Raw genomic sequence first — 23,572 nt, forward strand, 5'->3', positions numbered from 1 at the left:
TCTCCAATCATTTACCTGGGGCCCCCTAGGAACACCTCAAGGACCACTGCGGGTCCTCGTGTTGGGCACGTATGTGCCCAACATTTCTCAACATAAATATAAAATATATATTAACTTTTAGGCTATCAGTTGCATTTAGAGCTGAATTATTAGGTCCCTCAGCGTGTTTGCAAGTGTCGGCCGACTCAGCCAAAGTTTCACGTAATGATGAAAATAGACTATCTTGTCTTAATGTCGATGAAGGCACAGATTCTTTTTTTTTTTTTACCATAGGATGAGGAAACAGTGAATTAAAACTGTGTCCAGAATAGATCCATTCCACATTCCGACGTAGGACAGTGATATATTAATCCAAAAGACAAATTACCCTCAGTAATCAATAAAGCCTCTGGTCCGATAATAGTATATTATAATCTGTGAAGCAGGCGCGGCCCTTCAATAGAGGGCGCTAGTGCGCCGCACCACCTCTCCCAAACGTAGATCTTCCTTGAATAAAGATGACTTTAAAATATATTCTATATATATTTTAAATGATCAACCAACAAGGTAAATATTATATAGTTAATGACTAATGAGTGAAATGTATAATCTGTCATAAAATGTAGATAGAAAACGTTCTACGTTGTCTAAACATAATGTTTTGGGGCGCAAAAATCTTTACTATTGACTAGTTTTGCACATGAGCAGTTCACTCTTCATTGCAAGTGAATGGGGCCGTCGTGGGCGCAGGTTTGGAGCGCCCAGCGCATAGATACAGTATATATACATATATACTGTACTGTAGAACTGCACTGACTGCTGCTGCTCATTCCACCACATTTCCCTGGTAAGCTTCGCTTTCTATGCCTGTTATGTCTATGCTGAGTTATGCTTTGACGATCGGCGATGTTCAACACGTGACACCGTCGAGCGTCGAAGTATAAACTGAGCTTATAGAGGCATGCAAAGCACCACAACTCGTGGAGCTCTCTACCGATTTAGTTTGGTTTGTAGTGTAGTATAATACAGGATTAAGAATGCTTGTTTTCATACCAAGATGCTTACGTAGATTGTAAAAGTAATATAGCCTAACTAATTGGTGAAACATACCGATGTATGTCCACTTGTTGCGCTGAGATAGATAGAAGGGGGAGATGCTTTAATAGCTGAGAATGTGAATATGTGTTGGTTTGTCAAGAGATATCACAGATGTGTTTTGGACATGAGACAGTCACATAATTAGACAGAGGCTACAGTGATTATGAGGGCCATGCATGCACTTAGACATCTCTCCTTTCATAGAAATTTGTATGTCATACAAAGTCGATGCAAATTTGTGAACACTAATTCGCACCACGCATCGCCTGCGCATGACGCTAATGACCTGAAGCAAATGCCACAAATGTGATGCTGGATGTTCGATACTAGCCTGAGAGTCGTAGGAATAGGACCAGGCCACCTGGTACCAGTCATTAAGATCTTCCATTGAGTCTGCTGCCAAGTGAAACCGCAGATTGTCATTCTGCATGTCCTGTACAGTTATCACATGGTCCTTCCCGTTCATCACTGGAGAGAGAGGGAGGGAAGGAAGGAAGGAAGGAAGGAAGGAAGAATTGAGGAAACAGGTCAGGGGAGTGTGCCATATTTTCACCTGTGCCTTACATAAAATATACTAGAAACAAAAAAATCGTAGACATTTTAAGTGTGTCTGCAGCTCGCTCAGTCTGTGCGACCTTGTGTTCGGGAGGTAGGGTCAAACTGAATCCCGCCAATCCCGCCACTTCCGGTGTCGGGATTGGCGGGATTCAGTTACCCATTATCCCTAAACTTCTTTGCCATTTTTTACTATTTTTAAAAACATTTTCGAATAGTTCAACAAGCTGATCTACATCGACACGTTGTGAGCTTGTATATATTGGCTATTTGAACTATTTGAAAATGTAAACTCTAAAATGCTTTCTAATGTGTTATGAATACTGTTCTAAACATAGTTGTAATGTAAAGAAGCATGTTTATAAAGCAATATAGACATGGGCTTAATAGGACGTGTTACCCAGAGAAGATAATATGTTTACAGTATGAGGTAACAGATCAGAGTGTGTATGAATACCTCACATACTGAGACAGAAATATACTCACAGTAAGGTTCACGTTGGACCTTACACTTGGTGATGTCAACCACACCTTGACAGTCCGCACCCAAGGGGTTGTGATCTTCCTGTTTCATTACACAGCAGAATCAGATAAAGTGTTGCAAAAAGAAAAGCTTTCTAAATGTGCAAAAATAGTAGATCTACACACTTAACGGGAAGCGATGCGACACATATTGTAGATCGGATATTTTCATGTGACATTATTGTATGAAGGTAGTTAAAGTTAATTGAAAATTCTTATCAATCTATCAATGAAGTTCTATTTAGTTCTAAAGTATACCTTCTGTTTAGTCTCAGGCTTGACATTGTTGGACGTTACCTTTACGAAGTTCGATGGGAAAAACATCTGCCGCTTTCCGTGACAGTCCCCTTTCCACCTGCAGAGAGAAGGAGAGTAGAGATCAGTGAGATGAATCCTGGAGGAAAGCAGAGATCTTTTTGTAATGTACTGAACGTCACAAAGGTCGGTGACACTGAAGTGCCACCGCCAGCAAGAGGGGCAACTCGCATCAAGATAATATGGTAAATGACAGCAACATACACATTCAGTACGTTCGACCATTATCAATCACTGATGGTCGACGCTAGCCTGGTTCCAGACGAATCTGCCTTTGTAAAATTGCATCGCACTTTAGCCCTCGGCAGATTAGGTCTGGCCCCCCTCAATAGAGATTTCATTTCTCTCCCTCCGAAGTCGTGAGGGACCAATCAGGGCCCAGTATCCAAATGTGGGCGGGCTTATCACCTTATTTGGAGCAATGACGTACAAGGAAGCACTGCTCTGATTGGGTCGTACAAGGAAGCACTGCTCTGATTGGTTTAGGTCTAACCAATAGAGTCCGTTTGGATCTTTTTGTAACCGCCCCTTGGAAAAGAATCTATCGTTGATAGGGACCAGACTAATATCCACGCAGTGTGTCGTGTGATATTGTCTGGCCACGCGAGGCTAGGTCGACGCACAAGCAGGGGTCACCAACATTTCCGTACACGGACAGACGTGTCCATGGCAAGAATTGTCCATGTCCGTGGCATTTTTTTGATTTTGAGAAAGAAATTATGAAAAATATATACATTTATTTCATTATAATGTAAAAAAAAATATGTCTAAATATTCACAATCTAATATTTCCTGAATGTGTATGAATTCATTTGGTTAATGTAATTAATGACATTCTAGTCATTAATTACCCCACATCAAAGCACCTGTCAATGGTGTGCCCCATGCGACCATACATAATATGCTCCCCGGAGGAAGTGGAGAGAATGAAGTCCGTCTTAAACTCGTGGGAAAGTGGAGATTAAAAAAAAAAAAAAAATAGAGGGCAGGTAACTTTAGTATCCAGTGTGGTAACAGGATAGGTGGACACCAACCTCTGTGTTAAATTTGCTATTGATTGGCTGAAAGTTTGTCACCTACCTGAAAATTTATTTTCTATTTATTAAAGAGCTGGAGAGACAGGGAGACCCCTGCTACCGAACAAAGCTCTATAGCAATGATTACTATCAGAATATAGTGATTTAACCTTTTAACACAACACTTTTTGTTTTAACCAAAAAATATCACTTACCCTATACCTTTACTTAAGACCATTTTTCAAATATTATATATTTTTTTAACATTTTGGACAAAATAGCCAATTTTACATTGAGGTGCCCAGATGTGCCTAGTGCCCATACCTATTTTTTTTGCCTTATTGTTAAATTGGTTGTAACTGTAATTGTATTCTTGCTCTGTAAAGCACTTTGAGCTGCATTTCATGTCATGAAAGGTGCTATACAAATAAAGTATTATTATTATTACTATAATACTGTGCTATGCTGTGCCATGTGTATGACAGTGTGCATGTCCTCACCATCCTCCTCCAGTCTCTTTGGATACGTTATGTATCAGATCTCCTTTACTGAAGCTGAGGTCGTCTGGACTCTCGGCCTGGTATGGGTACAGGGCTCTGACAGTAATTGGAGGCTGCAACACACGCACACACACACACACACTCACACGCACGCTCACACGCATATGCGCGCGCACACACACACACACACACACACACAAACACACACACACACACACACACACACACACACACACACACACACACACACACACACACACACACACACACACACACACACACACACACACCCCTATCATATCAACATCTATCATCATATAGGGAAAGCATAGAGGAGAATACATAATGTATAATTAAGTGAATGCTACAGTTCAATCAGTCACTGTTCTGTACATACCATTGATGTCTCATTGGGGTCCACACATGTTTGGTCATAGATAGAAGCAGAGTCCTTCAGCTATAGAGACAGATTCATTCATAAAAGCAGCTGGGATGAATGCATTGTATTGCAAAATGCATCAACACACTTAACAGGTAGCGATGCAGCGCATATTGTATTTTCATGTGACATTGTTGTATGAAGGTAGTTAAAGTTATGTATCAATCTATCAATGAAGCTCTATAAAGTTCTAAAGTATACCTTCTTTTTAGTCTCAGGCTGGGCATTGTTGAACATTTCCTCTACGTAGTTCGTTGGGAAAAGCATCTGCAGTTTTCCGTGACAGTCCCCTTTCCACCTGCAGAGAGTAGGAGAGTAGAGAACAATGAGATGAATCCTGGAGGGAAGCAGAGATATTTTTGCAACGCAGAGTACTGGACGTCACAACGGTCACTCATGCTGGTGCCACTGAAGTGCCACTGCCGGAACGAGGGGCAACTCCCGTCAAGATAATATGGCAATGGCAGCGACATACACGTACAGTATGTGACATACACGTACAGTACGTGTAAACAACATTTTGTTTTATGCATTTCTTTTCATGCCGTGGCTCTGCCGCAGGCTAGCTGCCTATAAGAGGGTCAGGCTGTGTGCGTCTGTGTGTTTGTGTGTGTATGTATCTGGAACTAATTGCTGCCAATAGGCTAACTTGTATTCAATAACTTAGTATTAATTTCTTTCACACATGTTTTAGACTTTTACAAAGATTTTACTTTGCACCTGGCTTGGCTGAGTGTCTATACAACAAACACAACTGGCCCGAGTGATATTTGATTGATTCCTTTATTTATTCTCGAAAAGAGCATTTAGGTTTAATGGCAGTCAAGACACAAAAGCATTCAGTCAGCCAGATGTTTGCTGTCAGTCCTCACCATCCTCTCTCAGTCTTGGATATGTTGTATATCAGATCTCCTTTAAAGAAGCTGAGCTCATATGGACGCTTGGCCTGGTAGGTGTACAGGGCTCTGGCAGTATTTGGAGGCTACAACACACACACAGACACACACACACACACACACACACACACACACACCCACACACAGACACACACACACACACACACACACACACACACACACACACACACACACACACACACACACACACACACACACACACACACACACACACACACACACACACACACACACACACACACACACACACACATGCCATGTAGTTGCTCAGCCTTGATTCATTTCACAACTACAACTGCTAGTTTAAAACATTATCTGCAACATTTGATACTTCCATACAGTAGTCACTTTCTGAGTATTGTATTAGCCTACTGTGGAACATGAGCAGCCACACAGAGACCAACAACACAAACATTGCAGACGCTCTCATTCGCTAAGTCACTCTCTCTTGTTCTGTTGTGCATATTCATGGAGTTTTTATTGGTGATAGAATGCACGCAATATGTAAGCCTATTTATATCTACTGATGGCTTACACAGTATGCACACCTGACTAGCCCAGGCGCAGATGTGTGGAGAACAAGGGGAAAGTTATATTGTTATCCTATATTTCTTACTTATTCTGAATCTTTACATGTTCTGTATGCTTACCTGAATGATTGTTTCATCCTTACTGTGGTGCTGCTATAACAACTTAATTTCCCTCTGGATCAATAAAGGAGGTAGGTAGGTAGGTCTGACTGACTTACCTTGCTGAAGCACTTCACCAACACAGGGGTGACTGGGTAACGTAGTTTGATGTTGCAGTACAGTGGCTTTTTCCTGAAATGGTTGACCAGCTCCACCAGGCTGTCAAACTCCATGGTGGTGCCCAGGCGGTAAATGCCGTCCTCTTTCTGGATGCGACAGTGTTTCACCTTAGCTTCTCCTCTGAGAGACAACAAGCAAGTGAGGAAAATTATGAGTGACATATGCAGGAACTTGTTTAATTGTGATATTTAGCCACATTAATCCTGACACGACATCTCTATTTTGGGCATGCCATTATAGGCACAACCCCCCCCCCCCAAACTTTCCAATATACATGTACGGGAATACTTTGATCCCTTAATTCTTTTGAGTAGTCTTTGTAATGTATCTATGTATATACTACTCACAAATACTGCAAAAACATTAACAGATCCACAGTTCTGTCATTTTTTTGGAGCAGTAGCTACAGTAGCTGGTCTATAAGCATTGCATTGCAACATGTCACAATTCAATGCGTCGTGAGCTGGTACATCAGTTATTTTTGAACAGGCCTTCAGTTGTTAAGAGAATAATTCACACTGTGAATGTGTGTTATCTACTGACAGACTCAAAGGGTTCTCAGGGTTGTATGTATTCTGGCATAATGTGCCACAGCTACCTGAAGGTGATGAAGAAGGAGTCTGGCTCTCCCTCTCTCTGTCTGATGAGGAAAGCTCCATCTCTGGGGATTGTCATTAGGTAGTCCTCCGCCTGGCCTCTGCTCAGGTTACTGTAGAACCAACTGCAAAACGCAGGTCTAATATTAATGTCTGTATGCATGTGTGGAAGATTCAAGAGATTTATTGTCACAAAAATGTATGAGTATTAAGCACTGTGAAAATATTTGGTTGGGGTGCGCCATAACACACAATAAAAACAAGACATAAATAACAGCCCTAAAAGCCATTTCTAAAATAAGGTTTAAACCAAGTTAAAACTCCAGCATACAATGCAACATTAAGGTGTTCATCACTTTTTCTTATTTAGCAGTCTTATAGCCTGGGGGAAGAAGCTCTTCCTCAGTCTGCTTGTGCCGGCTTTGAGGCTCCGATACCTCTGAACAGACTGTTCTGGGGGTGTGTGGGGTCTTCGATGATGATGTGCGCAGCTCCTCCAAACTGGGCAGTTGACATCCAGTGATCCATTCAGCTGTGCGTACCACCCTTCTCAGAGCCTTACGGTCCCTGTCTGTTCTGCTCCCGTTCGTCAACAGGCTCTCGATTGTCCCTCGATAGAAGGCCCTGAAGGTTTGAGGACTCAGGCCAAACTTCTTGAGGCGTCTGAGTCCATACTGTATTAAGCGCTGTTGTGCTGTTGTGGGTGTGTTTGTGTGTGTTGATTATGAGTGCATGTGTTGGTGTCATTGCTGGGAAATGTGACTGCGTGAGTAGAGGTATTGATCAGTGCAGTGCGTGTGGTTAAGACTTACCCCTCTCTCAGGTGTGGGTCAGGCTGCAGCATGGCATCTGTGAGAGTGAGACCCTCTTCGAAGAAAACGTTGTCTCGATAATGTTGGATCAGAGTGTATATGTCGGGGAAGTGGCGTTGAGGCTCCAGGTTGTAACCCTCTGAACCAGAGTGAATACGAAAGTGATGGACACGCCCACTGCACCTATATGCATAAATACATATTAATAGAACTAGGGATGCACAATTAATCGATCATCATATCGGTATTGGCGATACTGGCCTTGAAAATGCAATTTCTGTATTTTATTTTATAATATTTAAGTTTGAATGCGAAGCTGAAAAAGCTGATGAACGCTGCAGAATCAATCACTGTTGGAAAGATGTTGAATAAAAATAGTACATTTAAATAGTTTGAACTATATAGATTAGTAGGTCTAATAAATCAAATAATAAGAATGCACTGTTTTTTAGAAGTCTGCATTTGTACCCAGAATGCCAGTTACAGTATAACAGGTGTAAGGTAAAACCTACCGGAAACTTGTGTTGCAATACCGGTATTAGTCAATTTGACTGCAATAATCCGTAAACGGATATCAGCCAAAATGTCTATATTGTGCATCCCTAAATATAACATGCCATATAGAATACTTCAGAGACACACAGCTACTTAAACACCCTCATCACACTAGCCAGCATACACACCATTAATAAAGAGAAAACAAATCCCTGGATCACAGCCTGCACAGGTTATTTTCTTTTCATTTTAAGCCATTTCATATATGCTTAGTCCATTAAAATGTTATTATCTTTGGGTATGTTTTCATGTTGTTTTATATTGCCTTGCACTAAAATGTTCAGGACAAGTTGCACTCTAACATGAATCAACTGGACATCGTACCAGAGGGAGAGAGAGTACTCTCCGACATATGATCCACTCCCGCGGACCAAGAAAGTTCCATCTCTGCCACCAGACTCATGGAGCAGCTTCTCAGCCATCTGCCTGCCCTTTGGCACCCGGCCGTGGAACCATGGCTCCCAGCGGTGGCGCTGAAATTTATAAGAGAGGCAAGGAGGGGAGAATGGCAGAATGTGAACAGGAGGTGCAAAGACTAAGAAAGTGAAATATAACAAGTTAAACAGGTTTTGGAAAGAGATAAAAACAGACGTGTGGAAGAAGAAGGGAGTGCAGTCAATCTGCCAATGCTTTTCAATGGGAACGGAGCAATTTTTTGAGGAAATCTGCAAATGGCAACACACCGCTCCATTCCCATTGAAAAGTACTGGCAGAATCCGTCGCATAGGCAGAATCAAAGTTAGGTGTGACTGCACCCTTAGGATAATTTGTGTCTGCTGGAGAGAAAACACAATTCCTGGGTTCGTTTTATTCTGATAGTGTAATAATTAAACAAACACTCAGGAATTTGCTGTGATGAAAAGATTATTGATAATTGATCCCATATGATGAAAGATGAGACATTCCCCTCACTGCTTTACCTCTCTGGGGTCTTCCTGTTTGTCCTCCTCCTCTGCATAATACAGTTTTCCATTTGAGATGATACAGTGGTGTGTATTCCACCGCTGCAGAGAAAATACAACAGAGAATAAAATACAGAAACGTCACTTGTTTCATTACATTAAAGCAGTGAACATTTTTAATCAGCCTCATGGTGGTGCTATAACATGCCGATTCGTGTTTTTACCTATACCTGCAACGATCTGGTGTAAAACTTTGTATGCGCACTCCCTAGAGGCCAAGGAAAAACCTTTGCCCTGCATTTTTCACATCTGCCTTTTATAGCGCCACCAGGAGGCCGACTTATGTAAAAAAATATATATTATTACAGATTTTATACATATTTCACACAAATCGGTACACATGATCTCTATTGTCAAGTGATCAAGACGGATCTGTTTGATTTTTCATATTCCATCCTGATTGGAGAAGATTGAAGTGCCCCGTTTTGAACAAAATGCCGCAAATCATGAATGCAACGTCTGATTGCGGTGAAACTTTGTACGTACATTCGCACTACATTGAGGAACAAATGCCACCTTTTTAACATTGCCCTATTATAGCGCCACCAGGAGGCTGATTTTTGCAATAAAAAAAAATATATATATATATTACGCCTAAAATTTTTGTCCAAACATCATGCAAATCGGTACACATTATCTCTATAGTCAAGTGGTCAAGACGGTTCCGGATGATTTTTCATATTCCATCCTGACTGGTGAATTCCGAACATTGCTGGCCCACAATAACCTACCTGACCTGGCGGAGACCTGTGCTTTTTCTAGTTTTTTTTCTGTTGTCATTCTGTGGCTAACGCCTCCATCCATCCTACTCCTCCTCAGTGGTGGAAGAAGTACTCAGCCCCAGTACTTGTGCAGTTTTGGAGAAGTATAAAACTCCTGACTAAACACATAACTTCAACATGCGTGAGAACACTGTTCCGTGTGAAATGCATCGATCCTCAGAATGGTGAAGTAGGGCAGGGTGTTCTTCACAGCTTCTTCACAGCTTTCATGTCATCTGACAATTCAGCACAAATTTCTTTGGCAACGTTATGAGCAGTGTTGAAAAGTAACTAAGTACATTTACTCAAGTACTGTACTCAAGTACAATTTTGAGGTACTTTTGCTTTACTGGAGTATTTCCAATTGTCTATACATTTACTTCTACTCCACTACATCTCGGAGGCAAATGTTGTACTTTTACTCCACTACAATTATTTGAAAACTTTAGTTACTAGTTACTTTGCAGATATACGTTATTACATTATAAAACATACATTAACCACTTTAGCCCTATTTTATACCTAGGCTATTTGAAAATAGCCGATCTACAAGCTCACAACGCGTCGCGACGCGTTGTGAGCTTGTAGATCGGCTATTTTCAAATAGCTTTGTACTTTTGGTACTTTAAGTACATTTTGATACCAATACTTTTGCACTTTTACTCAAGTAAACTTCTGACTTTTACTTGTAACAGAGTACGTCTACATTGCAGTATTGATACTTTTACTTAAGTAAAACCATGTAGTACTTTTTCCACCACTGGTTATGAGTGACTCCCTAGTCCCTGTGTAGCATGTCCCATACATGCATAGATTGGGGGTATAGTTGGGTAACCTTTCTTACAATTTATGTTTGCTAATCATGCATATTTTCAGACATTTAAAACAAAACAAAAAAAGTATTAGGGGAAAAAAATGGGTGGCCCCCCTGCAGTGACTCTGAGGACCGCCTAGGGGTCACGAACCCCCTGTTGAATACCCATGATGTACAGTAGATCCCAGTGGAGAGTGTGTACTGTGATAGGTTTCCTTCTTTGAAGAACACAGCGTGTGGCCAATTGCATTTTAGGGAAAAAAAAGAAAAGAAAAAGAACAGCCAACCAAAAAGTAACTAGTACTTCACAGCCTCCTTAGAAATGTACTTAAGATTTGGAAAAAGGTTAGGTCTAGGCATAGTTTTACTGAGGTTATGTTTAGGAATAAGGTTAGGTTTAGGCATAGTTTTACTGAGGTTACGTTTAGGAATACCTGGAGGCGACCATTCCGAGGTCGCCGGATTTGAACTGGGGTGAGCGTGTTTTGGGGCAAGCGTTCTTTTATTCTTTACATTACCTGGACTATGGGATCCCAGATATGCAGGTAGTCTTCTTTCTCTAAAGTCCTTGATGTCCCAGTCTCCATGCTTTGTGTGTTGTGCTGCAAGGGAACAATTGAACATCAGAATAGAATATGCAGTCCAATGTAAAATAACCAACCTAGATATCCCTCTTTTCTACAAATCCATGCCATAAGTACGTGGGCACTAATGTTGCGATGCCAGCGGCTACATCTCGCAATTTGTGGGCCGGTGAAACTATACTGTAGGACGAGGGTTCCCAGACGTTTCAGGCCGCGACCCGTCAAAATATTCATATTGGGGACCCCCCACCCTGACAAGCACTTGGAATTGTAGGAGTTGAGGCATTACATTTTGTTTGACTCGGTTCCACAGATAAAGGCGTCGTGAGCTTGTAGATCGGCTATTTTCACAATAATGTTTGCCTCTTCCTTGTGTAGCCCCCACAGTCATAGTAGCCAGTACCGGCGTGCTACAGACCTGCCAATCGGGCTCAGCCCTATTGGCATGACTGGTAACACGTCGGACTGGCGAGTGGGAGCCTCGGGTTCAATCCCAGCTCACTGCACTTCACTACAATCGCGTAGGCTAATATTTGACAATTTGGCCAATTTGGTATTAAAAAGGTCTTAAAAGTCATTAAATTGTAACTTTAGAAATGTGAAGATACCCTATATACTGTACATGTATACTGTGTGTTGGTTTGTTTACTGTTAAGTGAGAAAACAATGTTGCACATTAAGTTAATCATCTGGGGACCCCCCACAATAGTTTGGGGTGTATAACTATCTGTATAACCACTTAAACCATTATTTTATACTATTCAGAAATAACAGACATACAAGCTCATAGCGCGGAACCAAGTGCTTGTAGAAGAGAATTTGAGCACATATATGAATATATGTATCAAATCTTTGCTTCTGGGGGGTCCCTGGAACAAAATATTTTCAGATGGGGGCCAAATACATATAATTTTGGGGGCCCTTGACATGAAAAAGTTTGAGAACCACTGATAGCAACATACGTTTTTTCAGAAAACTGTTGAATACATGTCGTAGATGCGTTCCTGGATTGAATGGGTTAAAGATCACAGTTTTACAGTAGCTGGACTACAGTAAATGGATTGTATTTATATAGAGCGTCTTTCTGCTAAGTGCTTTACAGTGTATTTCACATTCACCCATTCATTCATTGCAGAGGAAACAATGCAAGGCACCAACCTGTTCATCAGGAGCCTGACTATTGGACTTCCTTCGCTTCTTGTGCTGCAAGACAAAAAAAAAGAACATCAGAAAAATAGAATAGAATAGAAATCATTTGGTTGTATACTGTAGTTATCTCTTTCCAGGCCACCATGCCAGGTCAGAGAATCTTGCGTTCTCCTGTGTGTGTGTGTGTGTGTGTGTGTATGTGTGTGTGTGTGTGTGTGTGTGTGTGTGTGTGTGTGTGTGTGTGTGTGTGTGTGTGTGTGTGTGTGTGTGTGTGTGTGAGTGTGTGTGAGTGTGTGAGTGTGTGTGTGTGTGTGTGTGTGTGTCAGGTTCCTCATTGCTTGCGCCACTGAAACACTGTCGCACATCTTGAATGGCTGCTATGCATACAAACGGATATACATAGCACGTCACGATAGAATAGTGGAACTCATAGCGAAGGACATATGAAAATATCACACATCTAGTGAGAATATATAAACATTCCTGTGTATTTCATCCATGTTCCATCTCTGTGATAACCCAGACATCTTTACAGCTTTGACAGCTATTACACCAGATGTTGTTGTGGTTGAAGACTCCAGGGAAGTGTCTGTATTAGAGATAGCATGGACCTTTGACCTTAGCCTAGAGGAGGCCTTTATGACCACGGTCATTGAATACCATCCACTCCTACATACCATCTCAGAGCTGGGTTATAGGTGCAGACTATTTGTTTTTATATTTGGCAGCCTGGGACATACCCACAGACTAGTTGTTAGAGGGCTTTAACCATAGATATTAGAAACCTAGATACCTCATTGGCCTCTGCAGTTCATTGGGGCGACTTGTATCGCAATACACGGCGGCACTTCCGTCTTCCGCAGGGAACCTGTCACTCAAAGTGACTACTGGCCAATCACAGCGCTCACAGTGCGTTGACTACTGGCCAATCACAGTGCGTCTTTTCCGGGACTTGTCAGTGCAATGGTTCTCAACCAGTGGTCCGGGAACCACCAGTGGTCCTTGGGGGGGTTCCAGTTGGTACCCAGCTAAATGATGGAGAGTTGATAACCAAATGGACCCTTATAGATCTTTAAATCTTGAGTATAACATTTCACACTGTCAAGAGTCAAATTGTTAAACATCTGCATTACTTACTAAACAAGTACACAATTAGAGAACGTAAAGAATTGTTATTTTGACAACATCTTATCGAACGATAACATATTCTAAGTTTTGGGTGTGAGAGGCTAAAGCTTATCAAACAGTGTTCCGTGACTCAAATGCTGAATAAATAATGGACCTTCATATGAAAAAGGACCATGTCTCTTATTTGTATTTCACAAATAGAGTGTGGAGTTTGCCAAGTTCCAACTAACTAGATGCTGCGCACAGCTGCTGCCTCTTAAAGGGTTAAAAGCTGGGTTACAAAATAACCCGCTCCCACCTGCCTCTGATTGGCCTACCGAACTTCCGCGTCTGTGACGCACACGGCAGCCCTGCGGAAGCAGGAAGCGCGCCCGAGATACAAACGCTTCAGAGCCGAATGAGGCGTCTACCTTTATATGTCTATGGCTTTAACAACTTGCCCAAAAAGGAGTCAAAAAGCCTGGCAAAGTATTGTGCTATCTCTGCTATAATTGGCAGACGCCATATATGGCGGAGACGCTTTTACTTATACCCATAGAGTACTGAGTGACATGCCTATTGTATCATGACAACATGATTTTGTGAATGTAACCTTACTGCACCTACAATATTTGTGTCCCTGTATGTATTCTCCTTTATGTGGACATAAATAAATGGTTAAAATGTGTGTGTCTGAAGTAGGTTGTACATTCGACCATATTCTGGAAGAGGCATTCCTTACCAAGGTGCTAAAGTACAAATTCAATCCGGTAACGCATCTGTGTCATTTTAGATTTGAGCAGATCTACAAGCTGGTGCCGTGCTACGAGCTTGTAGATCATGTGTTTTTTTTTTGCTATTACTCCAACTGCTTTTGTCCAAACCTCACCCAAATTGGTACCCCATATCTCTGCTGATATGTGATCAAGATGCATCTAGGGTGACCACCTTCAAACAGGCCCATTGAGGGACAGATGAACCCGTTTCGTGGGACATCGCGGGACACATGCACATGAGGACCCCCCGCACGCACTAAACATTTTCGCGGTTCTGGGCGGATTGGGTTCGTTTTTTTCCAGTTTTTGGTTTATTTATTTCGGTTTTAGGGTTAGGATTAGGGTTAGGTTAGGGTTATGTTATTTAATTCTTATTTTTGCCTGATTTTACCAATTTATTATCAAAAAATATATATATATATATATTTTTTTCCATATCTTTGATTTTCGGGACACTGCTCTGCTTGTGCGGGACGCGGGACAGAGGGTCCAATTTCGGGACTGTCCTGCGAATTTCGGGACGGGTGGTCACCCTAGATGCATCTGTCAGATTTTTCTAATTCCATTCTTATTGATTATGAGTGGCTTTCAAAGTTTGTGGGAGGGGCCCTTTTTGCACAAAATGCCACAAATACCCAATGGTATGCAACTTTGCACACACACTTCCAGTAGCCCAAGGAAGAACTGCCACCCCAAATGTTTCAAATGGGTCTCATGGTGGCGCTACAACACCTCGCAAAACACTTTTCCCTGACCCCGCCTCTGGATTTTGCTCGGGGACATAACAGAGAAACTGTACCTTGAGTATAATCTTTCCCATGAGTTGTGTTGGAGAGGGAAGTTGCTCAGCGTTTCCATCCACAGGTTGGGTCAGCAGCTTGTCCCCGAACACATCCTTAAAGATAGCAGCCATCTGAGACTGCTGATCTGGACTGCAGTGCTGCTCTATGGACAGGATCACTGGGTAACTGTGGAATAACAGAATGACAACAACCAATAAACAACCAAACAATAACAAAAGTCTTTAGTGTGTGTGTGTGTGTGTGTGTGTGTGTGTGTGTGTGTGTGTGTGTGTGTGTGTGTGTGTGTGTGTGTGTGTGTGTGTGTGTGTGTGTGTGTGTGTGTGTGTGTGTGTGTGTTGTGTGTGTGTGTGTGCGCGCACGTATGAGGGTGATGATCGGCGGTGACAATAGCATAAGTTGAGAGATGCTTATTCTGACACTAACTTTGAGGTGGTGAAGGCATGCTTTTTGATGGCTTTGACCACGTCCGTAAACTTGATTTTAGTTGTCCTGGTCCATCCATGATAGATGATTGGCTCCCCACCAGGGCCATCCCAGCAGTCCACTGGAATTATACAATGGGTACATCAAATCTGATATATAGTTTATATACAATATTCTGGAGCAGAAATACTGACATAAACAAATATATAAATAATTAGTTTCATAATTGGTTTGATGTAAGGTCAGAAACATGAACATGATTTGATTAAAACTCTCTGGTGTGGAACGAAAGTTCCCTGGGAACCCAAGGCTAGCCAACTTGATTTCCTGTATCCGTGTCATGTTAAGAGACCTCATGAATCCAATGGAGAGGTGGAGTGACTGTGCCAACTTAGGAGACTATGTTGTGTACCATTTTGTACCTAGTGACGAGGCGTGGAGTGGTGTATCTTATTAAATGAAGAATATTTGGTTTGGGTTGTGTGTAACTTGTGGTCTAGGACACCTACTGGTTGACAAGAGGTATTGCATGAAGCTCAAATGTAGTATCTTGCTTGCCCAAACTGGCCTTCCGTTATAGCCAGTGTTGCAATGCTGAATTGGAACGTGGTTGCGCTGTATTTTAATGACGTGACGCGCACGTTACTTAACACCTACACTACAGGTCACACAATGGACAATTGATATGCATAGGCTCATTCCTATGTTAATTTACCTGGTGTGAGTCGGGGGCCTTTGTAAAGTTTGTTGAGGTGTGAATTTAAAGTAGTTTTAAATCTATGCGTGTGCCTGTGCGTGCTCCTGGTCAAATAGGTTCCTGCACGGCGTGCAAGGACGTCCCATGAGCAATGAAACCCTGGTTATAGCTCAACAGTAAACATTGCGTGGGAGACCTCATATACATTCCAGATTCCAGATTCCAGATTGAAGCTTTAACAAACAACATTTACTGGTAGGTATAATAATTGTATAATTGGAAAGTAATACAAACAATTTCCAAATGTAAAAGGGGATATTTTAACCATTCCACTGACACTCAATGCAGCGACATCCAAGGCATAGGCAGCGTATGTAGGCTTCCGTGGACGACTTGCTATTAAGCTGGTCACCTGTCAGGTACCTTGAAGATAAGATCCACACACCAACACAGGGAACACATTCAATAGAGATAGATTTCACAACATTTTGATTTCAATAATAAAATGTTTAAAAAAAAGTTAATTTGTATTGCAAAAGAAAAAGACAAAAAGCAGGGTAATGATAAGAAAAAAAATGTTCTGTATATATATATGTATAAGCTAGTCTGGAATCCAGACTGATTTGCTCCATTCAGCTGACTTTTTTTTAAAGCGAAATGGGGGGGAAAAGTCCCCCATCCCCCCCCCCCAAGTGTGTGTGTGTGTGTGTGTGTGTGTGTGTGTGTGTGTGTGTGTGTGTGTGTGTGTGTGTGTGTGTGTGTGTGTGTGTGCGCGCACGTGTGTATGATAGTGTGTGCAGAGACAGACTATACTGACGTGTTGTGTGAGGAGTTTATCCAGTAATGAGACAGGGGTTCGTCCAGGTTGTTGATCTCTGAGAAGTTATCGTTCCAAATCGAGTTCTCCTTGGAAAACAGGAAACTTAAAAACTGTAAATAATAGAGAAGACAAGAGACAAGACTGGCGTCAACTTTGTCAGTGAGAGAGAGAGAGAGAGAGAGAGAGAGAGAGAGAGAGAGAAAGGTGGAAACCCATTCATGCTGTCTCTGTGTGTGTGTGTGTGTGTGTGTGTGTGTGTGTGTGTGTGTGTGTGTGTGTGTGTGTGTGTGTGCATGCGCACGTGTGTGCGTCTGAGTGTCTGCAGCTAATATCACAAACGACTACAAAGTTGTATGGAGACAGGACCTCATTCATTGCTTCTAAAATGTCACAAACACACACACACACACACACACACACACACACACACACACACACACACACACACACACACACACACACACACACACACACACACACACACACACACACACTCACACACACACACACACACACACACACACACACACACACACACACACACACACACACACACACACACACACACAAGCTCTTTGGCTTTAACATAACATAAAATAAATATAAAAGCATCACCTCACTGACAGTGAACCAGGGGACCCTGGTTTTCCTCCTGGTGTCATCCTTGAAAGTCATCATCAGCTTTTTGACTTTGTTCTCATCACTCTCTTCAGCCCACAACTCCTGAGAGAGAGAGAGAGAGAGAGAGAGAGAGAGAGAGAGAGAGAGAGAGAGAGAGAGAGAGAGAGAGAGAGAGAGAGAGAGAGAGAGAGAGAGAGAAACAGCTGTAGTGTTTTGTGTTCCTTTCTTGTTTTCTGTTCCCTCTTCTTGTCTTTCTGCTCTGTATGCCAGGTACCACCCCCCTCCCCCCACCACAACTCTGTGTGCTAACTCTTTAGAGCCTGGTGGCTAAAGAAGTTGACAAAGTCAAACATGAACCTACATTGGTATAAGAATGCATCTTTATACTAACCACTTGAACCCTGGCATCCCTATTATGGGGCTAACATTTGGCCAAAATAGGCGATCTACAAGCGAGCTTGTATTTTCGCGCTAAGATATTTAGTTTAGAGTGAAAACAGGAGGGGCCTAGTATAGAGCCCTTGAGAGTCCGGTCAACTAAGTATAGGGTTTAAGTAAATTAAACAGAATAGATGGTTCCTTTACCTCCTGCTGACGGAGAAACTTTTGGAAGTCATGGAGCAAAACTTTGGAATCAGGATTAACTTCGTCATCTGTGCTACTGCAAGACAGAAAAGATCCAATACATAGTGACAGGACACGGACACACTGGAATAGATGCTATCAACATGTCCAATTCAAGATAAATAAAGATAATTATTCAGTGTTAAAAAACACAGAATTATAAGGTTAACTAATAGACAGACAGAACGCTGAGGGCTTGGGGGTGGTGCCAAGACATGCAACACAGGTCTCTGACAAACAGGGATTGTTGCAACTATGCTACAACCTGACTTACATTAATGTCATTGTAAGACTAGGAAAATGTGCTCCTCGGAGCACAAGTCTCTGCCAGGCCAGGTAGTAGAAGCCAATCTAAGCCAATCACGATGAAATATGAAAACATAGCCACGCTTCGGCCTGGCGGAGACAATTAAAGAATATTAAACATGCACGACAATTCAAGCCACAGAAGAAATCTGCCAATATATGAAAGAATAGAAGCTTACCCCTTGATGAATTCAAACTCCTCAAGGATCTGAGATTGAAGAATGATAGCATGAATGATACAATAACAAGCATTAATTCTACAATAACAAGCACTATAATTGATATTCAATGTTTTCTTAAAACAGCAGCGCTTACTCACTTTCTTCTGATCTGAAAACATTATGAGGTTGTACACTTTATGAAACTCCTCAAATTCCACCTCGTCTTGTGTTGCTCCCACTTCCTGTGAAAGCAACAGGAGGAAAACAAAATCATTGTGATACACCATAATAGCAGCACATACAGTAAAATTCAGAAAGGTTTACAATAGATTAATTGAGCATCCAGACTTTCTATTTGACCAACGTGAGACATATGCCTGCTTGTAGGTGTGAACTTGTATGATCTTATCTTAGGTATATTTGGATACAATATGAGTGTTTGTGTTATTTTGAACCAATGCATCTCAACACAATTTCCCATCTAAAGTAGTCTGAATCTCTCATCCTGATTCAAATAAACCTTATTATAATCACTACAACCAGTCAGAATCATGACATAATTCACATTATTATCCTACTGACTGCTTGTCTGAGGACAGTCTTAACTCCCAATTATAGGGTGATAATTTTTAGACTTTATTAGACTGTGAATAATATTATTTGGTGAAGAATATCTGATGTCCATAACTAAGCCTCCCTGAAGCTGAACTGAAAAACTCAGTGAGGACAAGGTGAAGACAAAGGAAGACAGTACCAGGAGCTTGTCTTTGAGGAATTGTACGCTTGGGACCTTGTGGTTAAGCTGAGGGAACAATGACTTCAGCTCCATCAAGCTGATGCTGTAGTGACAGGTGGAAAGAATGTTTTTGGTTAATAACTTGCAGCTCTAGTAAGAATACATAGAGATTAAAACAAGATAGAATGAAGACTTGACAGAGGCCTGATTCATGCTTGATCCATATTGTTTCTGCTACCCAAAAAACATGGACGTGGCAATGACGTAGGCCAAAATGTAACCTGGGGAACATACTGTACGACACTGGCGGTGATTGTAGGCATGATCCATACAGGGGCATCCATATTCCAAAAGTTCCAGTCCGTTATGAACAGCAGCATCAACTGCATTTCTTTTGTTGCTAGCTGTGAATTTAAAGATGGATTCTATGGCTGGATTGAGCCGTATTGCGCCTTTGTCATGGTCCGTCTCTGTATCGCTATCTTTGTTTCTGTTTCTGTTTCTCTGTCTCTGTGACTCTCTCTATCTCTAGTTTCTCTGGCCCAGTTCCAATGTTCTATTTAGCCTTTTATATCATTCAGAGCCCCTGCAGTCTCTCACGCTCAAGCATTTACCAAGTGACGTCACTTGAGTCTGTGAGGGTTCAGGACTCTGTCTCTGTGGTCTTCTTCAGACCGGCAGTCCACCATGATTTCCTAACCAGATTGGAGTCGGATTGGTTTTATGCAGTCTGAGCAAGGCTGAGAAATGTAATTCAAATTTGCAAAATCCTATTGCTGTTCAGACTTAATAAAAACAATCTGATTTGGGGTGCAAGTGTGAAATTGATCTGAAAGTTGTTTCTGACTATATTGATTTACAAATGATTTACAAAATTAAAACATCCATGACTTATTATCCATGCAAAGATCTTTAGCTAAAATTGACTCAATTATTTAGGCAAATTGGCAACGTTTACATTTTCTTTAGAGAAAATCTAAACAATATAAAACAATAAAAACTAGAAAACGTGCTCCTCGGAGCACAGGTCTCCGCCAGGTTAGGTAGGTTATTATGGCCTCCTGGTGGCGCTATAATAGGCCAATGTGAAAAGCGTGCCATTTCTTCTTGGGCCTTTCACGGCAATCGGACCTTGCATTCATGATTTGAGGCATTTTGTTCCAAAAATGTGTTTTGCTAAATTAGACCTGCTGGTGGCGCTATAACAGGCCAATGTGAAAAGGGTGGCATTTCTTCCTCGGCCTATTGGGAATTTGCGTGTGAAATTGCACGGAAAGCGCAAGCTGCGTTCATGATTTGAGGCATTTTGTTCAAAACGGACCAATCCTGCAAATTTTGGAAGCCAACCTTAGCCAATGAGGATGGAATATGGACAATCGGACAGATCCGTGTTGATCACATGACTATAGAGATACTGTGTACCGATTTGCATGACGTTTGGATAAAATCTGTAGGAGTAAAAGGGTTTTGCACAAATCGGCCTCCTGGTGGCGCTATAACAGGCCCATGTGAAAAATTTGGGGCAGAGGTTCTGAATTGGCATCCAGGGAGTGTGTGTGCACAGTTTCACAGCGACCGGGCCAACGGTGCCTGAGATTAGCTGCTCACAGACAGATGGACGGACGGACACACGGACACACAAACGGACGGACAGGGGGTAAAACATACTCTCTCGCCATGCCTTTCGGCCTGGCGGAGACAACAAACAGGTAATAAAGAAAAATAAAAGGTGTACGCTTACGTACACAACTTCATATAGCCAAACAAGACACCTGAAGGTGTGACTGATACGCATATTACTCTACCTGTTCTTTTTGGTCTTGATGGATGTCTTGATGGTGTCTTGATACATGTGTTTCCTCAACCATCTAGAAGTACAGAAATACAGTAAGTGTTTTTGTAAGATAACCTTGTCATTCATTGCATGTTCATTAGCATTAGCATATGTACATGAGTAATACCTCTTTATGATGTGTGGAGTAGGGGCCACCAGTGTCTCTTGTCTCAGTAACTCCAGTCCTATCACCCATTTGACTGCACTCTGCTCCGAATAGGCTGGAAAATCATATCATCATATAATTTCATATCAAATTAGTTTGGTAAAAATGTAAAGCCCTATTATTATATACTATGTTGATGAATAGCAAAAATAACTAATCTACAGTGCCGATGGCCAAGTGGTTGAGGCGCGTACCACATACAGTAGAGTTTGATGCATGACAGTCTGCCCCGGGTTCGATTTCCAAGTCCCTGACCCTCTCCACTGTTTCCTGTCTCTCCACTGTACTAAATAAAGGCAACACCCCCCTCCACCCTCACATCACAGCTGGGGATACATTAACATTAAGGATTTTCTGCATACCCACCAACAATACTCAGTGTGTTCAGTACAAACTCTGAGCCATAGAAGATTGTGAAACAGGCCTTTTCATCCCATCCCTTGGTCGAGTCTTCAAAGTCTTTTGAGTTCTTTCCTCGACGAATCTCCCTGATCTCAAACACGTCCACTGAAACAGAAGATATATTTGTTTTAGACTGACAAAAACACCCCAGAATTATCCTATAACCTATATATAATATATATATAATAACTTTTTAGACATACAGTATACAGTAGTACATAGGCATGGAGGGTGGCACAGAATATATGTAAGGAAGTGGGTTGAAGTTGTAGTTTTGAATACAATTTTAAGGTTATTAAAATGTTATGGCAAGATTATTAACAGGCTTCAGACAACTTTTTCAAATTTGAAGGGAAAAGTTGTTTTTAAATGCACGGTATGACCCATCCGAGGGAGTTGGAGTCGGGGCTTAACACAGTTATTTTCATTTTGACTGTAAGCTGTATCTCAAAGAGTGAACTCTTTAAGAACATTTCTTTGGTTTCATTTCTCTTCAGCACCTTACTGAGCATTTTAACTTTAGAGCCCTTTTGATCCATTTCTATGTCTTTATGGAGTTTCTGTAAAGTGCATCCGCAATTAGCACAATGGATAGACTATTCCAGCCAATTGGTGAGTGAATGAGAGAGTGAGTGAGTGAGTGAGTGAGTGAGCGAGTTGATTTGCATCTCATTTAACCTTTAAGACTTGTACACTGTAAAACCAGAGCGTTAATTAAGGGTACTTCACACTATCCGTCTTTTATAAAGAAAAAATGCTGCCTAGAGCAGTTTTTCTACTGAAAATGCGATATTGAACAGACTTCAATATAACTCTATGGAACAGGCCGAATATTGAAGATAATTTACAGACAAGCTGACAGAGATGAGCACAGAGGTCTTGGTTTCTCCTCCCTCATTTGCCGGGCATGTCGGCTGCTGCTCTGAGTCACCTGGAACTCATGCTGCTGAACCACAACTTGCATATGAATTGCAATATATATTAACCACATGAACCCTATAGCGTCCCTATTCTGGGCATGTCATAATATATAGGAAACATTCGGCAAAAATAGAACTACAAGCTCAACAATCAGAGGGCCACGATCGCTGGGGACCCCAAATATAGGGTCTAAGTGGTTAATAGCCTTGCCTTTAAGAAAATACAGCGAATATGATGTATTATACATTTTCTCTGCTATTTACAGTGTTCCACTTGGCCACTAAAAACGCACTGAACAGTAGCCTACCTTACTGTATAAAGGGCTCACCTTTTGGTCTTTCATAGGTTTTAATGTAGAAAGGCATGGCCTATTCTATTTTTTTCTTTTTTTTAAGGCAGATAGAGTGAACATACCATAACTCTGTTCAAATACATTGGTAAATGTCTTAATCTCTCAGCCTTAACCACTTTCAAACTGTCCCTATATATTTTGGGCATGTCATTATATGGGCAACATCAAACATTTTCAAATGTTTAAAAAAATACAATGCTTAAATTAACACTCCGGGTTTGTGTAACCTTCATTAGATCAGATTTTTTCTCTCAAGCCCACAATCATGTCTGAGCATTTTACTCACTGAATACAAGGAACGTCTCTGTGGTGAGTCTCGTGGCCACCTGTCTCGTCTCCATGATCACCATCACATAAAGCTTCTCTGTCTTGTTCTGGTGGATCACCGTCATATAGGCACCCTTCTCCAGGTACTTCATGTTCTTCTCTTCTTCTGTCAT

General features: G+C 41.5%; 1 protein-coding gene across 1 annotated transcript; it reads right to left on the reverse strand.

The window, feature by feature from the left end:
* Window positions 1–1,138: 1,138 nt before the first annotated feature.
* Window positions 1,139–23,572, reverse strand: LOC308094911 (1-phosphatidylinositol 4,5-bisphosphate phosphodiesterase gamma-2-like; the record flags this gene model as incomplete). The annotated part of the gene is made up of 26 exons (XM_080441734.1): window positions 1,139–1,145; window positions 1,446–1,545; window positions 2,119–2,197; window positions 2,413–2,509; window positions 3,986–4,098; window positions 4,626–4,722; window positions 5,297–5,370; window positions 6,090–6,270; window positions 6,749–6,871; window positions 7,559–7,741; window positions 8,438–8,586; window positions 9,034–9,117; window positions 11,169–11,252; window positions 12,393–12,437; window positions 15,066–15,234; window positions 15,493–15,613; window positions 16,527–16,612; window positions 17,007–17,119; window positions 17,625–17,732; window positions 18,216–18,291; window positions 18,740–18,768; window positions 18,880–18,963; window positions 19,476–19,560; window positions 21,263–21,325; window positions 21,820–21,964; window positions 23,419–23,572. 26 exons carry the CDS (start codon window positions 23,570–23,572, stop codon window positions 1,139–1,141), a joined length of 2,649 nt encoding a protein of 882 aa, XP_080297860.1.

This window comes from Gymnoscopelus braueri (assembly GCF_963280865.1).
Source record: "Gymnoscopelus braueri genome assembly, chromosome: 11".
Classification (NCBI taxonomy): Eukaryota; Metazoa; Chordata; class Actinopteri; order Myctophiformes; family Myctophidae; genus Gymnoscopelus; species Gymnoscopelus braueri.